Source organism: Panthera tigris, chromosome C1, assembly GCF_018350195.1.
Source record: "Panthera tigris isolate Pti1 chromosome C1, P.tigris_Pti1_mat1.1, whole genome shotgun sequence".
In the NCBI taxonomy this organism is placed as follows: domain Eukaryota; kingdom Metazoa; phylum Chordata; class Mammalia; order Carnivora; family Felidae; genus Panthera; species Panthera tigris.
Genome location: NC_056667.1, coordinates 11,341,145 through 11,357,729, shown reverse-complemented (window position 1 = coordinate 11,357,729; position 16,585 = coordinate 11,341,145). Strand labels below are relative to the sequence as shown.

The 16,585-nt window shown below is 63.5% G+C and overlaps 3 protein-coding genes across 3 annotated transcripts in view; all 3 read right to left on the bottom strand.

The window, feature by feature from the left end:
- Positions 1–843: 843 nt before the first annotated feature.
- TMEM82 (transmembrane protein 82) lies at positions 844–4,898 on the bottom strand. Its single transcript, XM_042996603.1, has 6 exons — positions 4,781–4,898; positions 4,551–4,623; positions 4,201–4,375; positions 2,920–3,337; positions 1,539–1,726; positions 844–1,283 (listed from the first exon to the last, which is right to left on the bottom strand). Exons 1-6 carry the CDS (start codon positions 4,866–4,868, stop codon positions 1,188–1,190), a joined length of 1,038 nt encoding a protein of 345 aa, XP_042852537.1. The 5' UTR covers positions 4,869–4,898; the 3' UTR covers positions 844–1,187.
- A 1,315-nt stretch (positions 4,899–6,213) lies between these two features.
- On the bottom strand, positions 6,214–9,648 carry SLC25A34 (solute carrier family 25 member 34). The gene is made up of 5 exons (XM_042996379.1): positions 9,075–9,648; positions 8,423–8,488; positions 8,180–8,332; positions 7,642–7,776; positions 6,214–7,032 (listed from the first exon to the last, which is right to left on the bottom strand). The coding sequence occupies exons 1-5, from the start codon at positions 9,492–9,494 to the stop codon at positions 6,850–6,852; spliced, it is 957 nt and encodes a 318-aa protein (XP_042852313.1). The 5' UTR covers positions 9,495–9,648; the 3' UTR covers positions 6,214–6,849.
- Positions 9,649–11,614: 1,966 nt separating this feature from the next.
- The window catches only part of PLEKHM2 (pleckstrin homology and RUN domain containing M2), a 35,656-nt gene continuing 30,685 nt past the window's right edge, over positions 11,615–16,585 (bottom strand). The window contains exons 13-20 of the mRNA XM_042995436.1: positions 16,274–16,362; positions 15,528–15,660; positions 15,096–15,286; positions 14,587–14,652; positions 13,732–13,891; positions 13,203–13,382; positions 13,004–13,120; positions 11,615–12,683 (exon numbers count right to left, since the gene is read on the bottom strand). Coding sequence (XP_042851370.1) covers positions 12,549–12,683; positions 13,004–13,120; positions 13,203–13,382; positions 13,732–13,891; positions 14,587–14,652; positions 15,096–15,286; positions 15,528–15,660; positions 16,274–16,362 — 1,071 coding nt within the window. The 3' untranslated portion in view covers positions 11,615–12,548. The remainder of the gene's footprint in view (positions 12,684–13,003; positions 13,121–13,202; positions 13,383–13,731; positions 13,892–14,586; positions 14,653–15,095; positions 15,287–15,527; positions 15,661–16,273; positions 16,363–16,585) is intronic.

Genomic DNA, 16,585 nt, shown 5'->3' with positions numbered 1-16,585 from the left:
GCTGGATGCTCGGGCCGGGGTAACATGGCTGTGATGGAGCATCAGATTACTCTGCTCACAAGGTGGCTGCAACCATATTCCAGAACCTTCCAGGAATGGACCTGCCATATTTTATGTGCACCTCGGTTGGTTTCCGTGGCCCCAGTTCTTCCAACAAGAGGGGGGTAGCAGGAGGCATGCAAAGCACTTGAGCTCTGGGAGTCAGGCTACCCGGATTCAAATCCTGACTTAGCCACCAACTAGCTCAGTGACCTTGAGCAAGTTACATAACCTCTCTGAGCCTGTTTCTGAATCTGTAAAAAGGGATAACAGTACCTGCCTCTTGAGGCTGATGTCAGAACCAAACGAGATCATAAAAGTGCTCGGCATAGTGCTTGGCACATGGTCAGCACCCTACACGTGGCAATTTTTCTTCTGACGGGCTCAGAGAGTGGCAGCGAAGCCCCCAAGGACACACAGCAAGTGAGCAGAGGAGCTGGTACCCAACCTTTTCCCAGATAGTCTGTTGCTCCCCGGGCTGGGCCCTGCAGGGAATACGAGGCTGAACGAAGCTGAAATGGCAAGGATCCTCACGGTCTTAGCCGAGCCTCCCTTCAGCTGGTTCTCAGCCTAGGATGGGACGGAATGTGGGCGCCATCCACCCGCGACTGTAGGGGGGTGCTAGAGCACGTGTCCAGGCCACCACATCCCCATGGCTTCCTCAGCCACCTCAGTACTGAACTCCCCAACACCAGGGGACCCAGCTGGCATGTATCCCCGGGGCCCGCCCCAGCCAGAGGAGCTGTGTGGCCTCAGAAAAGCCTCTTTCCCTCTCTGTGTGTTCATGATTCTAACGCAGGTTGAGAAAATCATCTTTATTGTTGTTCATGGAGAGGGCGAGGGAGGCCAGTAAAGGAGAAGCCGTTCTGAGAATGCAATTCTCCCCTGTTCCCCCAACCCCCCCACCGGGAAGGCAGGTTTGAGGGCGCTGCATCCGTTCTCTGTCCTGAGAAAAATAGGGGTTCGCTCAGTGGCCTCCAAGTGCCCCCTTCTGAGAGCTCTAGCCCTGAGCCCTCTTCTCCCTCCCAAGAGCCCCAGTGCCCACCTTGAACTCCAAGTGGGGGGCAGGGCTGGCAGTCCTGGGGTCAAGACCTCCAGATGAGCCTGGGTGGGCCTGAGACAGACTCCCAAGTCCTTGCTAAGGCAGGTCAGGAGGGGGCCGTCCCCTGGGGCTGGCCAGGTGCTGAGGGCTGGGGCGGGGGCTGCCTTGGAGCTGACACTGAAGGCCTCTGGGATGGAAATTCCTGGGGGAAGGTGGGGAGGAAAAGAAGAAGGACACAACTCAGCTCCCCCATCCTCTGGTGGGGGAGCTTCAGGCCCTGCTTCCCACGCAGGGGTCAAAGCTTAACACCAGGTGAAAGAGGGGATTTCAGCTCCTTCTGCCCCCACCCCGAGAGAGTGTCACCCCAGCCCTTCTTGAACTCGGGCCTGTGGAGGCTCCTCGGGCTGTCTGGAGCGGGGCTTCCGTGTCTGGGGGACCCACGCGGTGAAGCGCCCACCTGTATCTGGCAAAGGTCCAGCAGGGTACGGACGCTCGTCAGGCACCAGAGCTCGCCCAGCAGGGACATAAGGACCCCCAGGAGGTCCAGCCAGCTGCCCACGGTCAGCAGCAGCACGAAGAGGCCGCCCATGCGCACCAGCACCGTCTGGACCTGGCTCTGCAGGCCGGGGTTCTGCCGCTGCTCCTCTGGGGGGGGCAGGGCACCTGTCACCACCTGCCCGCCATACCTGAGGTCTGGCCTGGGACGGGGCCTGGACTCCCGGCTGCCCCCGACCTTCCTCAGTGTGAGCCTTCCCCTCCCCTTGCAGCCCCCTGCCTCCCTCCTCCCTCACCCCCACTCTCTGAGCACCTGGCTGGCACCAGGCACTTCTTCCTAACCAGGCCTCGCTGTCTGCCCCCGAGCCTGCCCGCTGCTGCGCTCTGCCTGCAGTCAGGGGAGGGAGGGGGGGCACGCCAGCTCCAAGCTGCAGGCGCCATCCTGCCTCCACTGCCACCTCTAATCGGTCGGGAAGCCCCGGGGACTCTTTCTGCTAAGTAGAGCCCCACCCGAACCCACCTCCCCACTCCCGCTGCCCCACCCAGTCCCAGCTCCCGGCTTCTGTTCTTGACCTTGTGGGTCAAGTGTCTACTCCATGTCCGCTCGGCAGCTAGTGACCTTCTAAACACAGGAACGTGACGTCCTGCCTGATCTGAGCCGTGTCCTCATTTCGTCTCTGGCTCGCTCCCGTTCCTTACTACTCCCCAGCACGCCAGACTCACTCCCACCTCAGGGCCTTTGCACCCGCTGCTTTCTGCCTGACTGCCCTTCCCTGTCCCGCCACCTCGACCCCGTCTCTGCCCTGCAGCCAGGAGGTTCTTCCCATAGCCCACATCTGGCCAGGTCGCTCTCCCCTGCTGAAAGCCGTGCAGGGGCTTCTCATCAGACCGCCTGCATTGGGTTGATGAGGGCTCTCCATCAGGCCCCCCCATCAGCCTGGCCAGTCTCAACCCCTCCCCATTCCCTTGGGGTGACAGCCATACTCCACTTTTTCAGTCGTTCCACAGGGCCCCACCTTCTCTCACCTCTGGGCTTCAGCCTGCGGGGTTCCCTCTGCCAGGATCTCTTCCCTGTCCCCCTTCCCCACCCGAGCCCTCCTACTATCCTTCAGAACCCGGTTCAAGCTCCATCTCCTTGGGGCTCCCAGCGCATGCCACACCCATTAGTGAGCCGCCCCATATGGCTTCTGTCACTAGACCGGGCGCCCCGGGATGGCAGGGGTGTGGCCTAACTATTGTCGGCCTCCCCCGGGGCCCAGCACAATGCTGTGCCCCGGTCGGACAGTGGGACGTGAATGCCCAGTGAATCAGCGGCCGCCCAGGACCCCGCCTGTGGCCCTTACCCTGCATGTAGATGACCAGCAGCGTGTAGCAGATGACGAGTGGCGTCCAGAAACGCACGGCGTCTGACGTGGTCAGGAAGTCCCGGTTGATAAGGGCCACGGCTGCCAGGTCACCCACGGCAAAGGCCACGGCCAGGGCGCGGGCCAGCAGCCGGGGGAGGGCATGAGCGCCGGCCAGCAGGCCCAGGCAGACCCCGCAGTACTGCTGGCTGCTGTGCAGCTCGTAGAGCTGGTGGATGTGGCGGCAGAGGCGCTTGGCGCCCGTGCGGAGCAGCGTGGCCAGCCAGAGGCCCAGCAGCAGGTTCAGGGTGCGGTGTGGGGCGTCCTCCTGCAGGAAGCTCAGGCCGCAGGTCAGCCCGCAGCCCAGCGCGTACTGGCACAGCAGGTGCAGCCGCAGCGTCTCGGTGCCCTGGGAGCCCTGGGCGGGGGAGGGGGGGGAGAAAGGGGGCCGCGATGCTGGGGGCTCAGGCTGCCTCTCACCAGGAGCGGGGGGGGGGGGGGGCCAAGGGGCTGTGAAGGTGCAGAGGCTCCGTTCTGTAGGAATCTGGAGCCGGAAGGAACCTTGGGGATCATTGCCAAAGAAGGAATATTCCCTGGGGTGCGCGGGTGGCTCTGTCAGTTAAGCGTCTGACTCTTGATTTCGGCTCAGGTCATGATCTCATGGTTCGTGAGATCGAGGCCCGCAATGGGATCTGCGCTGACAGCATGGAGCCTGCTTGGGATTCTTTCTCTCTCTCTCTCTGTCTCTCTCAAAATAAATAAATAAACTTAAAAAAAAAAAAGCAGGGATATTGCCTTCAAGGTCAAGCCCTACCTACTGGGATCATTTCTTGCTGCTTAATTTCAGTCACGATTGTTCCTTGGGCCCCATGTGCTTGCTGAAGGTTTGTGGCTCAGAGCCTTGAAGACCTGGGTTCAGAGCCTGACCCCGCTTCTTGCTGGTTGTTGACCTGCGACAAGCCAGTTACCCTCTCTGAGCCTTAGTTTCCCCGTCCGTGAAATGGAGATCACAGCGAAGCTCTACCCGCCTCTGACTGTGTGGATACGTGAGATGACGCACTCAGAGGATCCGGCACGGGGCCTGGCACACGGGGAGCTCGGTGTCCAGGACCTCGCTAGGAGCAGGGACTGTACTGGCGATCACAACCCCAGGGGGCAATCTGCACCCTCCGGTCTCGGTCTTACAGAAGGGAGGTGGTGAGGAGACAGGGGGGTCTGGGGTGAAAATCAGGGCCCGGGTTCGGGTAATGACACCCCCCCCCCCACCTCAGGGAGCCTTACCTTGCCCAGGGAGAGCAGTGTGGAGATAGCCCGGAGGGAGAACTCAAGCACCACCAGGGCGGCCACCCGGGCCCCCACGACGGTCAGGATCAGGGCCAGCCCTGCCAAGTGCACGGTCTCCAGCAAGGCCCATGGGGGCTGCAGCCGGTGCTTTTCCAGCCGCCGCTCAGGGTTGCTGTGGGGCAGAATGGACGTGGGCAGGGCCAGAACCACCAGCCTCGGCCTGGGCAGTGGTCCCCGTGCCCCCAGACGTGCTCACTGGGGATAGGGTTCCCTTCCTTCCGGCCCTGCCCTCACAGGCCGGAGACAGCTCGGGGGCCCAGGAGTGGGCTGGGTTGGCAGGCACTCACTTGGCACAGTTCACAAAGAAGTAGACCTTCAGGAGGCTGTTCAGGACGGAGACTCCGCTGGCCCCGATGAGGCCTGAGGGGCAGGAGGGAGGGCAGGCGGTTTGGAGGGTTAGAGGTGGTGGGAGACCCACGTGGTGGGGGGTGGGGGCGGGGGGGGGGGGGTCCACCCTGCAGCTGCCCAGAGCTGCCGGAGGGGGCGGGGCTGCACGGGACAGGGAGGTGGCGCTCACCTTGCAGGACAGAGTCTAGGAGGCTGGAGCCCCACTGGAGGGAGGGGAGGCCGGGGAGCCAGGAGGGCAGGGATGGCAGGGAGAACATGGCCGCTGCCGGGATCAGCCCCCGCCTCTGGCCAGGTCTGCTCCAGAGAGACCAAAGTCACGGGGCAAAGGTGTCAGTGGAGGGAGGGGAGGGGCAGGGAGGGATCAGAAGCTCAAGGGAGGGAAGGGGAGGGGAGGGGAGGCAGGGATACCTTCAGGGCCCCAGGGTTACTGGCCTCGGGAGCCTACTGCTGTCCAGGGGCTCTGCCTTTGGGCGGCATGAAACCAGCACTGATCTCTGGCCTCTGTCTCTGCTCAAGTTGGGTGCCCGTTTTTCTCACCCTACCTTAGGCCTTGCCCACAGGGCCTTCCTGAAGCCCCAGGCCTTATCTGTTGCCCCCCGCAGCCTTGCATCTGGGCTCTGCCCCCTCAGCCCCAGTTCTGGAAGGTGGCCCGTACCCCCCACAACCTGAGGTTGAGATACAGTTCTGGGCCCCCCCTCTCCTTCCGCCACTGGGCAGCCTGCCTCGACGATCCTCCCCGTGTCCACTAGGTGGCAGGCCTCAGTTGGGTTGGAAGCCGTGGGTGCGGCAAATCTGGATCCTCCTTCCCCAGACCGAGGAGGGAGCCGAGGGGTGGGGGGTGGTGTCACGGGTGGGGGAGACCGAGGCTTCAGCAGAAGGGAGTCGTGGAAGTAAACAAAATAGAAAACTTTATTGGCTTGGAGTGTGTGGTGGGGTACCCCCGGGGAACAGCAGACATGGGGGATGGCAGGGTAGGTGGTTTAGGCTCTGCTTGGGCTGGGGCCAGTCCTATCCCTTCCAGGGACTCGGTGTCATTCTCTGAAGCACAAAGGTCAGCGTGGGCCTTAGGAACACACTCACTGGGAGGAGTGTGGCTGCAGCCTGGGGAAAGGGCCCAGGGTGAGGACACCTAGCTCTGCTCCTCACGTTGAGCCAGTCCCCTCCCCGCCCTGGGCCTGAGCCTCCTCATCTGAAGAATGGGCATGTCCAGAGACCCCTTTCAGAACGGTCATGAGGATTTGTCTGGACGCCCACAGTGCTGGGCACCTAGGAAGCCCTCAGTAAAAGCTTCTAGTTGGTGTTATAGGCTGCATTATGTCCCCCCCACCCACCCACATTCATATATTGAAGTTCTAACCCCCTGTATGTGACTGTAATTGGAGATGGGGTCTCTAGAGAGGTAATTAAGTTAAAATGAGGACATTAGGGTCGGTGCTAATCCAACACGACTGGGGGCCTTATAAGAAGAGATTAGGACACAGACACAGAAGGAAGACCATGTGAGGACCCGGGGGGAAGATGGCCGTCCACATGCCAGGGGGGAGAGAGAGAGGGGAGAGAGAGAGAGAGAGAGAGAGAGGCCTCAGAAGAAACCAACCCCGCGGATGCCTGGATGTCTGACTTCCAGCCTCCAAGCTGTGAGACAATATCTGTTGTTTAAACCATCTTGTCGGAGGGTCCACTATGGCCTCGTGGTGCCTCACAGTGACTGTCGGGGGCCCTCCAGCCCTCATGGTCCTGGCTCTTGCCAGGGACACCAGCCTGCGCCGGGCAGAGCTAACTTCCAGTCCTCTTTCTGCCACTTCAGAGCTGTGTGGCTTTGGTCAAAGCACTTCCCTTTTCTGAGTTCTCAGCTTCCTCTTGGTAAAAGAGGGTTTAACCGTCTCACACTGTTTGAGGACTAAGCAAGCTGATGCATGTAAGCGACCCAGCTCAAGGTGATGGCCATGCCCCGGAGCAGCGAGTATCATAATGAGTAAGGCTCTGGGATAAGGTAACCCAGTACAGAGAGGGAAGAGAATTTGCTGGAGAACAAAGTGGCTGGCCATCCGGAACAAATGCTCTGGCCTGAGGGGGGCCGTGGGTCTGGGGGGGACCAGCGCTGTCCACACTCTCCTCCGACCTGTGGCAGGGTCTAGGCCAGTGGTCTGCTCTGAGCCGGCCATTCCCAGCTGGAGCGGGCCGTTGCTTCCTGCCGAGTGCCAGGCTGTGTCGGGAAATGGGGGTGAGGGGTGCCCCCTAGCTGCCCTGGTGCAGGCCCCGCCCAGCCAGTTTCCGGAGCTCATCCCAGAAGAGCATGCTGAGGATCGTGTGGGGGCCCAGGCGCAGGTAGGCCGGGCCCAGACCCTTGTAGAGTGCCAGGGGGCCCTCCTGCCGCCAGATCTTCACCAGGCAGTCGGCGAGGCCACCATACAGCTGGCCCTGGGGACAGACACGGGGCAGATGTCACTACAGGGAACGTGGCGCCCTGGCTGGCACCACCAGGGGTGTCTGTGTGTAGGGGCTACTGTGGCACATCAGTAGAGAGACTCTCCCCAAGCTGGGCAAATTCTAGAAAGGTGGCCCTGTAGGCTGTGAAATTTAAGAAGCCTCTTCGTCCAGGCAGCCACAGCCCCGTGCCTGGGGGCCGAACTTTGGCTAGTGGCACACAGGTGGATTTCAGCCCTCACTCGGCCTGTGGAGGGCAGCTCTGGGCTGAGCGCAGCCCGCAGCGGTGTACGCGAGGGCCCGTGTGCGTGAGGCCGTGGGGTCAGGCCTGGATTCTGATTCGGGCTCCTCCACATATCAGCCGGGCGACCGCACACACAAGTCACCAGATCTCTCTGAGCGTCAGTTTCCTCATCAGGAAGATGGAGGTGATTGTGAGGATGGATGCCTGGGACATAGGTGCTCAGCAAACAAGGCAAATCGATGCGTCTGCATGCATGTCACGTGTCTGCGTGTCTCTGGCTGTGTGTGTGTGTGTGTGTGTTGGAGGGTGCGCTCCAGTTTCCCACTGGCCCCCCACCGCCCGCACCAGCCCCTGCTCACTTTGCCAGTTCCGTCCACGGGCTGATTGTATAGCCGCGTGCTGACCACGTCGAAGGGGGTCATGACTGCGGCCACGGCGACGCTACTGATCATGCCTCCAGCCAAAGCCACCAGCCAGCTGTCCTCCGGGAGCCACTGTGGGGTGGTACAGGTTCTGACGCCTGCAGGTGCCCTCCCCCCACCCCCCGCAGGGTACCCACCCACCCCTCCCAGCGTGTGGGGGCTGGGAGACCTAGGGGGAGGGGAACAGACCGGGCGCCTCCAGCCACCCCCCACCCCAGCTCCGTCACAGCTACAGGGCTCACTGCTGGCCCCCACTCCTGCTGGGCACAAGGGCCGGGGACACGACCCTAAGGGCAGAGCCAGGGTCCTCAGCTGTCTTCAGGGGCCCTGTCTGTCACCTCCCCATTGGCTTCCCTAGGTGGGGGTCCAGCTGGAGATGTTAGGGAGTGATGAGGGCCCAGAGGGGGAGAAAGGAGGCGGACGGCCCTTACTTTGGGGTGTCTGTGGGTGGGCACAGGTGTCCCCGGCTCCTCACCTGTTGCTTCTGCACCCAGGCCTTGGCAGAGGCAAAGGTGGCCAGCTGGGCCGCAGAGCCGACCATGACCCTGGGCACGGCCCCACCCACGCCCCGCCATAGTCCTGCCAGGCCTTGCTGCCGCCAGATGGTCTCCAAGGCCCCCAGAACACTCTGCGGGGAGAAGACGCCGCGTCATGGGCAGCCCCTGCCGGCCCAGGAGCCCATCCGGCCCAGGGAGCTCTGGGGAGTGACGGTTCCTACCTGGTGATGGTGCTGGTGCCCCACAGCCATCGCGGCCACCGTCTGGGCCTGCAGCTGTGTTTTGACCTGTGACAGCAGATGTGAGAGAGGGCCTGGACGAGCGCGCCCCGACATCCAGAGCGCCACGAGCCCACCCCCACAGCTGAGGGGGCGTGTGGGATAGGGTCGGGGGCGAGGCTCTGAAGTCAGCCTGGGTCTGCATCCCGGGGTGACCGGAGCGAGTTACTTAACCCCCTCCAGGCCCGTCCGCTCACGCCTGACAAGCCGTTCTGAGGACTAAGCGGGATGACGACGGTACAACATCCAGCCGGGGACGTGGGGGCCTCGCTTATTTTTCACTCGCACAGGCTGCACGGGAAGATGGGTGGCCACACCGGGGTGGAGCCAGCACACGTCCTGCCACCCTCTGCCCCCCCCCCCCCCCCTCTGGCTCAGGCCTGGTGGGGCAGGGACCCCAGGAGGATGAGGATCAGGACCAGCCTCTGGGGCTTTGAGCCAAGGGGCAGATTCCAATCCCGGGCAGGGATGTTCCCCGCCCAGCAGGCCCCACCCGGCCGTCCAGGTCGGTCCCGCAGGGCCAGCCTGGGGGGCTCCAGAGTCCCCGGGGCGAGCTGGGTCACGGGGCGATGGAGGATGGAGAAAAGGCACTCACCAAGTAAGCAGGGCTCCCCACGAAGGCTCCCAGCGCCCCAGCCACGGCGCCTGCGACCACGGTGCCACCAGGCTGTTGGGTGAGGCCAGCCTGGCACGCCAGGCTGTAGCAGTAGAAGCGGACGCCATTCATGAGGCCCTGGTAAAGGAGGCCGGCGGCCAGCCCCTTCTGCAGGCCACACAGCCCATCCGCACGGATCACCGCGGCCACCGAGGCAAGAAAGCCCCTGTAGGGCCGCGGGTAGGTGCCCCGGGCCCGCAGCTCCCCCTGCAGCTGCAGCCGCGTCTTCACCACCTCTAGGGGGTTAGTGAAGACACAGGCCAGGCAACAGGCCGAGGCGCCCAGCACCAGGTCCACAGCGGGGGCAACCGTCTCCGTGGCCTCTGCTCCCGAGGCCCGTTGCGCCCCGGGCAGGGACATGGGCACAGGCCCTGGGGTGGCGGAGCTTACGCTGTCTGCACCCCCGCAGGGCCGCCCGGCTGGGGATCCAGGGGGCCTGGGGCCATGTCTGGAGGGCAGACGTCCAGGTCAGACAGGCCGGGTGGCCCCTGGTCTATCCTGGGAGTCCACCTGCTCTGCTCGGCCGCGGGGGCTGTTGGAGCCCGGGACACGCCCCTGCTGGCTCTGACCAATCCCAGCTGTCTCTGTTCTCCACACCTCCCCGCAGGGGTGGGCCTGGACCCTGGGATCTGGGGAAAAGGTCACCTGGGGCAGGAGGGAGATTGGGGGCGGGGAGAAGGTGTCAATCAGCTGAGACTCCTCCTCCTGCTTTTCTTACCCTCCTGCCCTCCCTGGTGCCCCTGCCCCGCCTCTGGTTTAGCCAGTCCTGCTGCAGCTCGGAGCCCTGGGCATAGAGCAACTGCCCGGGGAGGCTCCTGAAACCGTGCCCAGGCAACGCACTGACTGCCCACAACCACCCTGCCACCGTCTTTGTGGCTTCTCCGTTCCCGGCCTCAGTCTTCCAGTCTGGCTCCCACAGTCTATGGTCCCACTGAGAGCAGAGGTGGAGAAGGGCTTCTCGAGCCCCGTGGAACTGCTTTTGAATCCCGGGCTCTGCTACCATGTGTGACTCTGGGCAAGTCACTTTCTCTCTCTTAGTGACGGTATGTTTCTAAAATGGGGATATCAGGGGCGCCTGGGTGGCGCAGTCGGTTAAGCGTCCGGCTTCAGCCAGGTCACGATCTCACGGTCCGTGAGTTTGAGCCCCGCGTCGGGCTCTGGGCTGATGGCTCGGAGCCTGGAGCCTGTTTCCGATTCTGTGTCTCCCTCTCTCTCTATGCCTCCCCCGTTCATGCTCTGTCTCTCTCTGTCCCAAAAATAAAATAAATGTTGAAAAAAAAAAATTTTTTTTTAAATGGGGATATCAGCACCTACTTCAGAGGTGTGTGGAGAACATGCCTGGCACAGGGCTCCACCCAGAAGATGCACCGCCCCCCCCCCCCCCCACCACCCCGCTCTGGCTCCTTCCTCCCCATCCTTTGCCTCCCAAGACTCCAGGGCCCTGGGGCCGTTGTGTCTCAAGGGGTGGCCTGTGGCTTTGGTCATTCACCCTATGAAGACTTGCCCCCTAGTCCTGTCCCTCCTCCTGGTGGGAACCTCTTCTGGACTATAGGTTTCTGGAGAGGCCCTGGTATAGAAATGGCCCTTTGTCTTTGTTTTTGGGTTTTTTTTTTTTGTTTTTTTTTGCTTTTTTTCAGAGAGAGAGAAAGAGAGAGAGAATGAATCTTAGGCAGGCTCCACGCCTAGCTCACTACTGTACCTTGAGATGGTGACCTGAGCCGAAATCAAGAGTCGGCTGCTTAACTGACTGAGCCACCCAGGCGCCCAGACGTGGCCCTTTGTGAGAAGGGACTTCACACCCCTGGGAATGGCTGTCAGGTGCTAGGCTGCTCGGCCTGGCCTCCACCTTGGCCTCTGCCCCTGGGCAGTTCTCTCCCGCCACGGCCACCCCACATCAGCCAAGTTCCAAACAGAACCAGAGGCCGAGCCACCCTGCCTGCAAGCCCACCTCTAGGCCTCCACGCCCACCTTTCCCAGCTCCCACTCCTCCCCCCCCCGCCCCGTACGAAGCCCTGGAAGAGGCAGCGCTGAGGGCTTCGGGGCCCCAGATCACTTCCCCCCAACCCCCCGCCTGGGCCTGGCAGGCTTGGCACCCTCTGGCCTGCGCCCAGCGGTCCGGGGACAGCTTGGACACTCTCGGGTTTATCCCACATGGCCGGCACTCGCCCCCAGAGCTGGGGAGGCTGGGAAGGCTGGCCGCAGGGACAAGTCCCGGGACCGGAGGGGTAGCTGCCGCTCCCCTGGCCACTGCAGGAAATACAACAGAGAGCAAAGGTCAGGCCGAGAAACCCTCAGGGCCTGAGCTCCAGAGAGCTCCATGGGGAGGCAGCGGGCGACCGGGTTCTCAGTGTCAGCACAGAGCAGCTGATGGCAGAGAATTATGGAATGAATGAAGAATGAATGGCCAAGGGGCTTCAGAGGGGGGCTGGAGATGCCCCTCCTCCATCCTGGTCATAAAGGGCCAGTGACAAGTCTTGGCAATATAACGTGTCTATTTTATTTAAAAAAAAAAAAAAAAAGAAAAGAAACAACAAACAAAACCCAGACCATCTGACCCCTTCCCCCGGCGGGCCCTTGATAAAACTCTCCGGAAGGGCCCGGCTCCAGCCAAGCAGGGGATGGTCAGGAGACACCCACGGGGACGCCAGGCTGGTGGGCTCCATTCCTCTCTGAGCCCTCCTCCCTCCCCTTTGCTCCCTGCAAACGGAAACAGCCTGCCTCCTGGGTCCTCCCGGGTCCTCCGGCCGCTGCGGTTTGGGGAGAGGCAGGGGCAGGGGGCCGTGGACATGCGAGGCCGCTGGGCAGCCAGGGAGGGCCGGCCCGGCCCCTGCCCCTGCCCCTGCCCCCGGCTGTGGGCCCTGGCGAGGCAGGCAGCAGTGTGCCGGGGGCCGGAGATAGCGAGGAGGAAACATGCACCGAGACCTTAGTGCCCGGCCTCCCTGCAGAGCCGGCTGAACGTTCAAAAATGAACAAGGATGGCCGGGTCTCCGCCCAGACCTCTCACTCGGGAGAGGAAGAGGGGACTGCTGCCTTCTCGGTCCTTCCGCTCCCCTCAAAGCTGATACTATTCTCACTGCTGTCCTGAAGAGACGCAGATACATCCGGATGTGCCGCGTACACAGAGCCCATAGGGCTCAGACCCTCTGCCCCAGCAGCACTCTCGGGGCACCACTGGCCAGGCAGGATGCCCAGGGGTGTGCGGAGCACCCATTCTGGATCCCTGGGAGGGGAGAGACCCCGTCTCAGGCCCCGGTCGGTGGTTCTGTCCCCCAGGGTGGGAGTGGGCTGTGGAACAGGGGTGGAAGCCAGGCCCCAAGCGGCATGATGCCCCAGCGGGCCACTGCGTGTGCTGCTCCGCTCTCCTTTCTTGGCCCGCGGGGGGGGGGTGGGGGTGGGGGGCCGGCCAGCTCCGCCTCAGCACCAGGGGTCCCGGGAGGCTCTGCCCCGGCACAGGCTGTCGCTCCGCTGCCAGGCGCTGTGGATGAGGCTCAGGGCATCCTCGAACTTCTTGCTGGAGGCTTCCTGGGTGGCCTTGTGGGGGAGGTCCACCTGTGCGGGGGCAGAGAGGGGGTCTGTGAGGGCTTCGGCCCAGGACCCCGCTATCCTGGGGCGCCACGGGAGCCCTGGAGACCCTCGGCACCACGGGACCAAGAAGGGGCAGCGTGTCCCAGGTTCTGCTTCTGGCTGTGGCCTCAGATGCGCTGGAGGGCGGAATCTTGCCCTTTTGGTCCTAAATGTTCTGGGCTGTCCCAGAGCTGCTGGTACAGTGCCGTCCCCGGGCCCCTGCCTCCTGCCTCTGTGCCACACAGGAAGGACTCCTCTCCCCGGGGCAGCGGCTCCACTCCTCGGGGCCCCGGGTGGCTCGGTACCTGGTAGATGGTTTTCCACCCGGAGCTCAGCGCAGACAGGAATCGGTCCAGTTCAGATGTGCAGCTCAAGTAGATGACCCAGGGGGGCAGAGCCTGCTGGCTGTCCTGGGAAAACTCCTGGGGAGGGCGGGTCCCCAGGTGAGCAGACGTGGCCCTCCTTCCGCAGGGCCTGCCTCCACTGCCCCCGGGCCCAGCTCACCAGGACACAGTACTCCTTGCCGGGTTCTGTGGAGACTGCACTGATGTCGGCCAGCCTGGCTGTGCCCAGGGAGCGGAAGAAGCTGGTCTGGCAGTCCTCGTGGCAGGTGAAGAGGCGGTCATCGGTAATCACCAGGCAGCAGGGGATGCAGGGGCTGGGGGTCACCCCCTGGGGGATGACCTGAAGGGCATCGGTAGAGGGGAGAGGCAAGCTGGAGCTCTCCGGGGGTCGGTGGCACCAGACCTGCCCCCTCCAGGGGCCCAGCCAGCCCTTGGGCTCCCCCTGCTCCAGAGGTCAGGCGGGCTCCACCCAAGTCGGAAGTGGAGGTGGGGACAGGGGTGACAGTGGGAGTGTCCGGCCCACAGGCGGCCCTGAGCCCTAGGACCCGCTCCTGGGCTGTCCCCTGGAGGTCCCTGTCTTCGTCCTCATGGGCCTCTCTGTGAGTGCGTGTGGGTCTGGGGAAGGGACACCGGAGGGGGCTGGACGGGGTCGGGAGGCCAGACGAGCGGCGCAGGCCGGAGGCGCTCACCCCTTTGGACACGGCCTGGCAGAGCTGCTGCATCCAGCCGGCCATCTCGGCCTCGCTGTCCGCGCTCAGCTCCAGGCAGGGCCGGTCGGCGAGGATGACCTGGAAGGCGTGGGGCCGATCCGTGGTGTTGGCTCTCCGACAGCCACCGCACTGCTCCCCCCTGGGCCAGAGGAGGAGGGGTGAAAGGGGAGCAAGGAGGCAGGGGTGGCGTCGGACACGGGTGCGCCTGCACCCGCGGTCCCGGGGGCTGGAGGCCACCGGAAGGTGCTATGGACCCCTTTGGCTCTCAGGAGAGACTTAAAGCTGCCAGGCGGGCCCGGCCCTTTCTGAGGGACAACTTCTGCAAGGGGAACTGCCAGAATTGCCAAGATCCTTCTAGATATCTCAACCTGGCCAGGCAAGGGGTGAGAATCCGCTCTTAGCTCTGGCCCTCTTGGCATCAGGGCACAACATTCACTCCCGTTGCCTCTGTGGGCCCCAGGTTTTCTCCAAGTGCCTGTGCGTCCATCTTCCATCAGGTCAGGAGCTTCCCGGGGGAGGGACCACCTCCCCTGCCCGGACAGACCCTCCTGGCAAGGAGTTCCTCTTGCTCCCCTGACAGGACGATGCCCAGCCTCCCCTTGCTTGGGGTCCTATAGCCTCAGGGCTCAGCAGACCCCAGGGCAGCAGTCAGGGCTGCTGGATGGGGTGGGGCTGAGTGGGGGCAGGCCGAACTGGTTGACACAAGGGGGTGGGGTGTCAGCTCGAGCCAGGGAGAACAGGAGCCCCGGGTCCCAGGCTCGGCCAGAGCCGCCACCTGTGGACAGCACCGCCAGGCCTCACGCCTGCCCAGCCCCCCATCGCTAGGACACTCACCCCATGTTCACAGAGAGCAGAGGGGTGACATCTGTGCGGTCAGGATACTGGTAGAGGATCCCGTTGCTGCAGGGGCACAACATGGCAGGGGTGAGGCCCGCCCCAAGAACCGAAGGCCAGGTGGGGCCCAGATCCCGGGGGGGCCTGAACTGGGGCCTTAAGCCCCAGAGGCCAAGGGGCCTGCCCTCTGTGGAAGGGAAGGTGAAGAGAGAACTGCAGAGGCTCGGGAGGGCGTGCTGTCCCCTCAGCAGACCTGGGGATGGCGAAAACCTTGGCAGCAGCCCTGCCCGGACCCCCACCTGATGCACCCCAGGATCCTCGGGCCCCAGAGACGGCCGCTTTACACAGAAGCTCTCGCAGCCCGGAGGGGGTGTGCTCCAAAACCCTTTTGGGGGTGGAAAGAGGCCCCCGTGGGCTTCTCTCCCGGGTGGCCGGCCCAAGGGAGACCCCCGCTGAGGGCCCAACAAGCCCCGGGTCGAGCCCGGGGCCAGAGCTGTGGGAGCCCCCACCTGAGGACCACGAAGCAAGTCTTCCAGTGCTCTTTGCCCAAGTAGGAGGTGCCCGCCTTGTAATGCAGCATGCCTTCTTTGGTGATGGCGCCCTCAGGGGGTGAGCAGTGGCAGGGCACTGGACCCAGGGACTCATCCAGGGGGTCCTCCCAGTGCACAAGCCCGTAGAAGCGCACGGTGACAGCGGTGGCCTGGGGGGGGGGGGGGGGAGGGGGCAGCAGACGGAGCGGTGAGGTCTGGGTCGGGCTCACCAGCGGCCCAGCACCAGGAATGCCCGCTGAGAAAGCAAGGCCGTGCCCCAAGTGGGGTGGGGGACAGGACCCGAGGGTAGGAGAGCCCCTCCCAGGTGGGTGATGGAGAGGTCCTAAAGACGTCCTTTTGCGTCGCCTGGCCCCTAACACCACAATACCTCCCCTGCACTCCTGGCTCTACCTCACACTTAGATTCCTGGGCCACGAATTTGGCCAGTGCCAGCTTCTCCATGGTGGCATCAGTCAGGATGCTGGGGTAAGGTGGCTCCCGGCAGCCTTTGATCATGGCGGACTTCAAAGAAGCCAAGAAGAACCTATACAAGGGAGTGGGGTTTGCTGTCAGAGGCCTGGGGGACCCCCACCCTTCAACTGGACGGGATCCTGGCCTGGAGGGGTCCCAGGAACTTTGGGGAGGGACCCGGCGGGAAGTAGAGCTCAGGGCAGCAGGTGGGGCGATGATGCACCGGTCGGTTGCCATCAGCTGTGACCTGGAAGAGGCCTAACCGTTCCCCGCGGCCAAGGTGCCTGGGGTCTGACGGTGAGGCAGGACCCCATGAGGGGATGCCGCAGAACGGGTGGGACCCGGGTGCCCGTCACTATCCGATCTTATCATGTGTACTTTCTGTATGAAAGCACAAGGGCCAGCAGTGGGGCTCGGGTGTCCTTCCTGGCGGGTGACTCACACCAGCCCCCTTCCTCTCCACAGGCCACGCAGGGTCTGAGGTCACCTGAACTGACGACGGGGCCAGTCAGTGTGTGTGTGTACCTTTCCCTGCAGGTGCCTGAGGGAACACATCTGCTCCGTACTGGTTTGTGTCCCACTTCTCCCCCTCCTGCCCCAAGGGTGGGGAGACCAGGCCAGGATCTCCAGTCCTACAGGAACGGGGAGGTGGGGGATTGGCCGGGGGCGGGGGGTGCGTCACTCACTCAGCCAGGGCCACGTCAGCCGTGTCCAGCAGAAACTGCTTCCTGCGGTTGGTGCACACCAGCTTCACCGTCTGCTGGTCGAGGCCCACCTGCCAGAAACGATACCTTCACATGCACAAGGGGCTTGGCTGCTGCCTGGCGGAAGAGGCAGCCACGGCCAGACAGAGGGCCGGCTGGGGAGGGAGGAGGCAGACCCTGGCATCGCCACAAGGTAAAGCCCCGGAGGCCTGGGACCCAGGGCGTGAGTCAGGGAGGGGAGGGATGGTCGGAAATACGGTGGACAAAGAGGCGTCCTCAGACTCGGTCCTTATC

Coding starts and splice junctions, on each gene's coding strand:
- TMEM82 (XM_042996603.1), bottom strand. CDS start 4,868: ATGTTCTCCCTGCCATCCCTGCCCTCCTGGCTCCCCGGCCTCCCCTCC. Junction 4,624..4,780: donor CCTAGACTCTGTCCTGCAAG/GTGAGCGCCACC, acceptor CCTGCCCCTCAG/GCCTCATCGGGGCCAGCGGA. Junction 1,284..1,538: donor TGGACCTTTGCCAGATACAG/GTGGGCGCTTCA, acceptor ACCTTCCCCCAG/GAATTTCCATCCCAGAGGCC.
- SLC25A34 (XM_042996379.1), bottom strand. CDS start 9,494: ATGTCCCTGCCCGGGGCGCAACGGGCCTCGGGAGCAGAGGCCACGGAG. Junction 8,333..8,422: donor GGCACCAGCACCATCACCAG/GTAGGAACCGTC, acceptor TTCTCCCCGCAG/AGTGTTCTGGGGGCCTTGGA. Junction 7,777..8,179: donor CCTGGGTGCAGAAGCAACAG/GTGAGGAGCCGG, acceptor ACCACCCCACAG/TGGCTCCCGGAGGACAGCTG.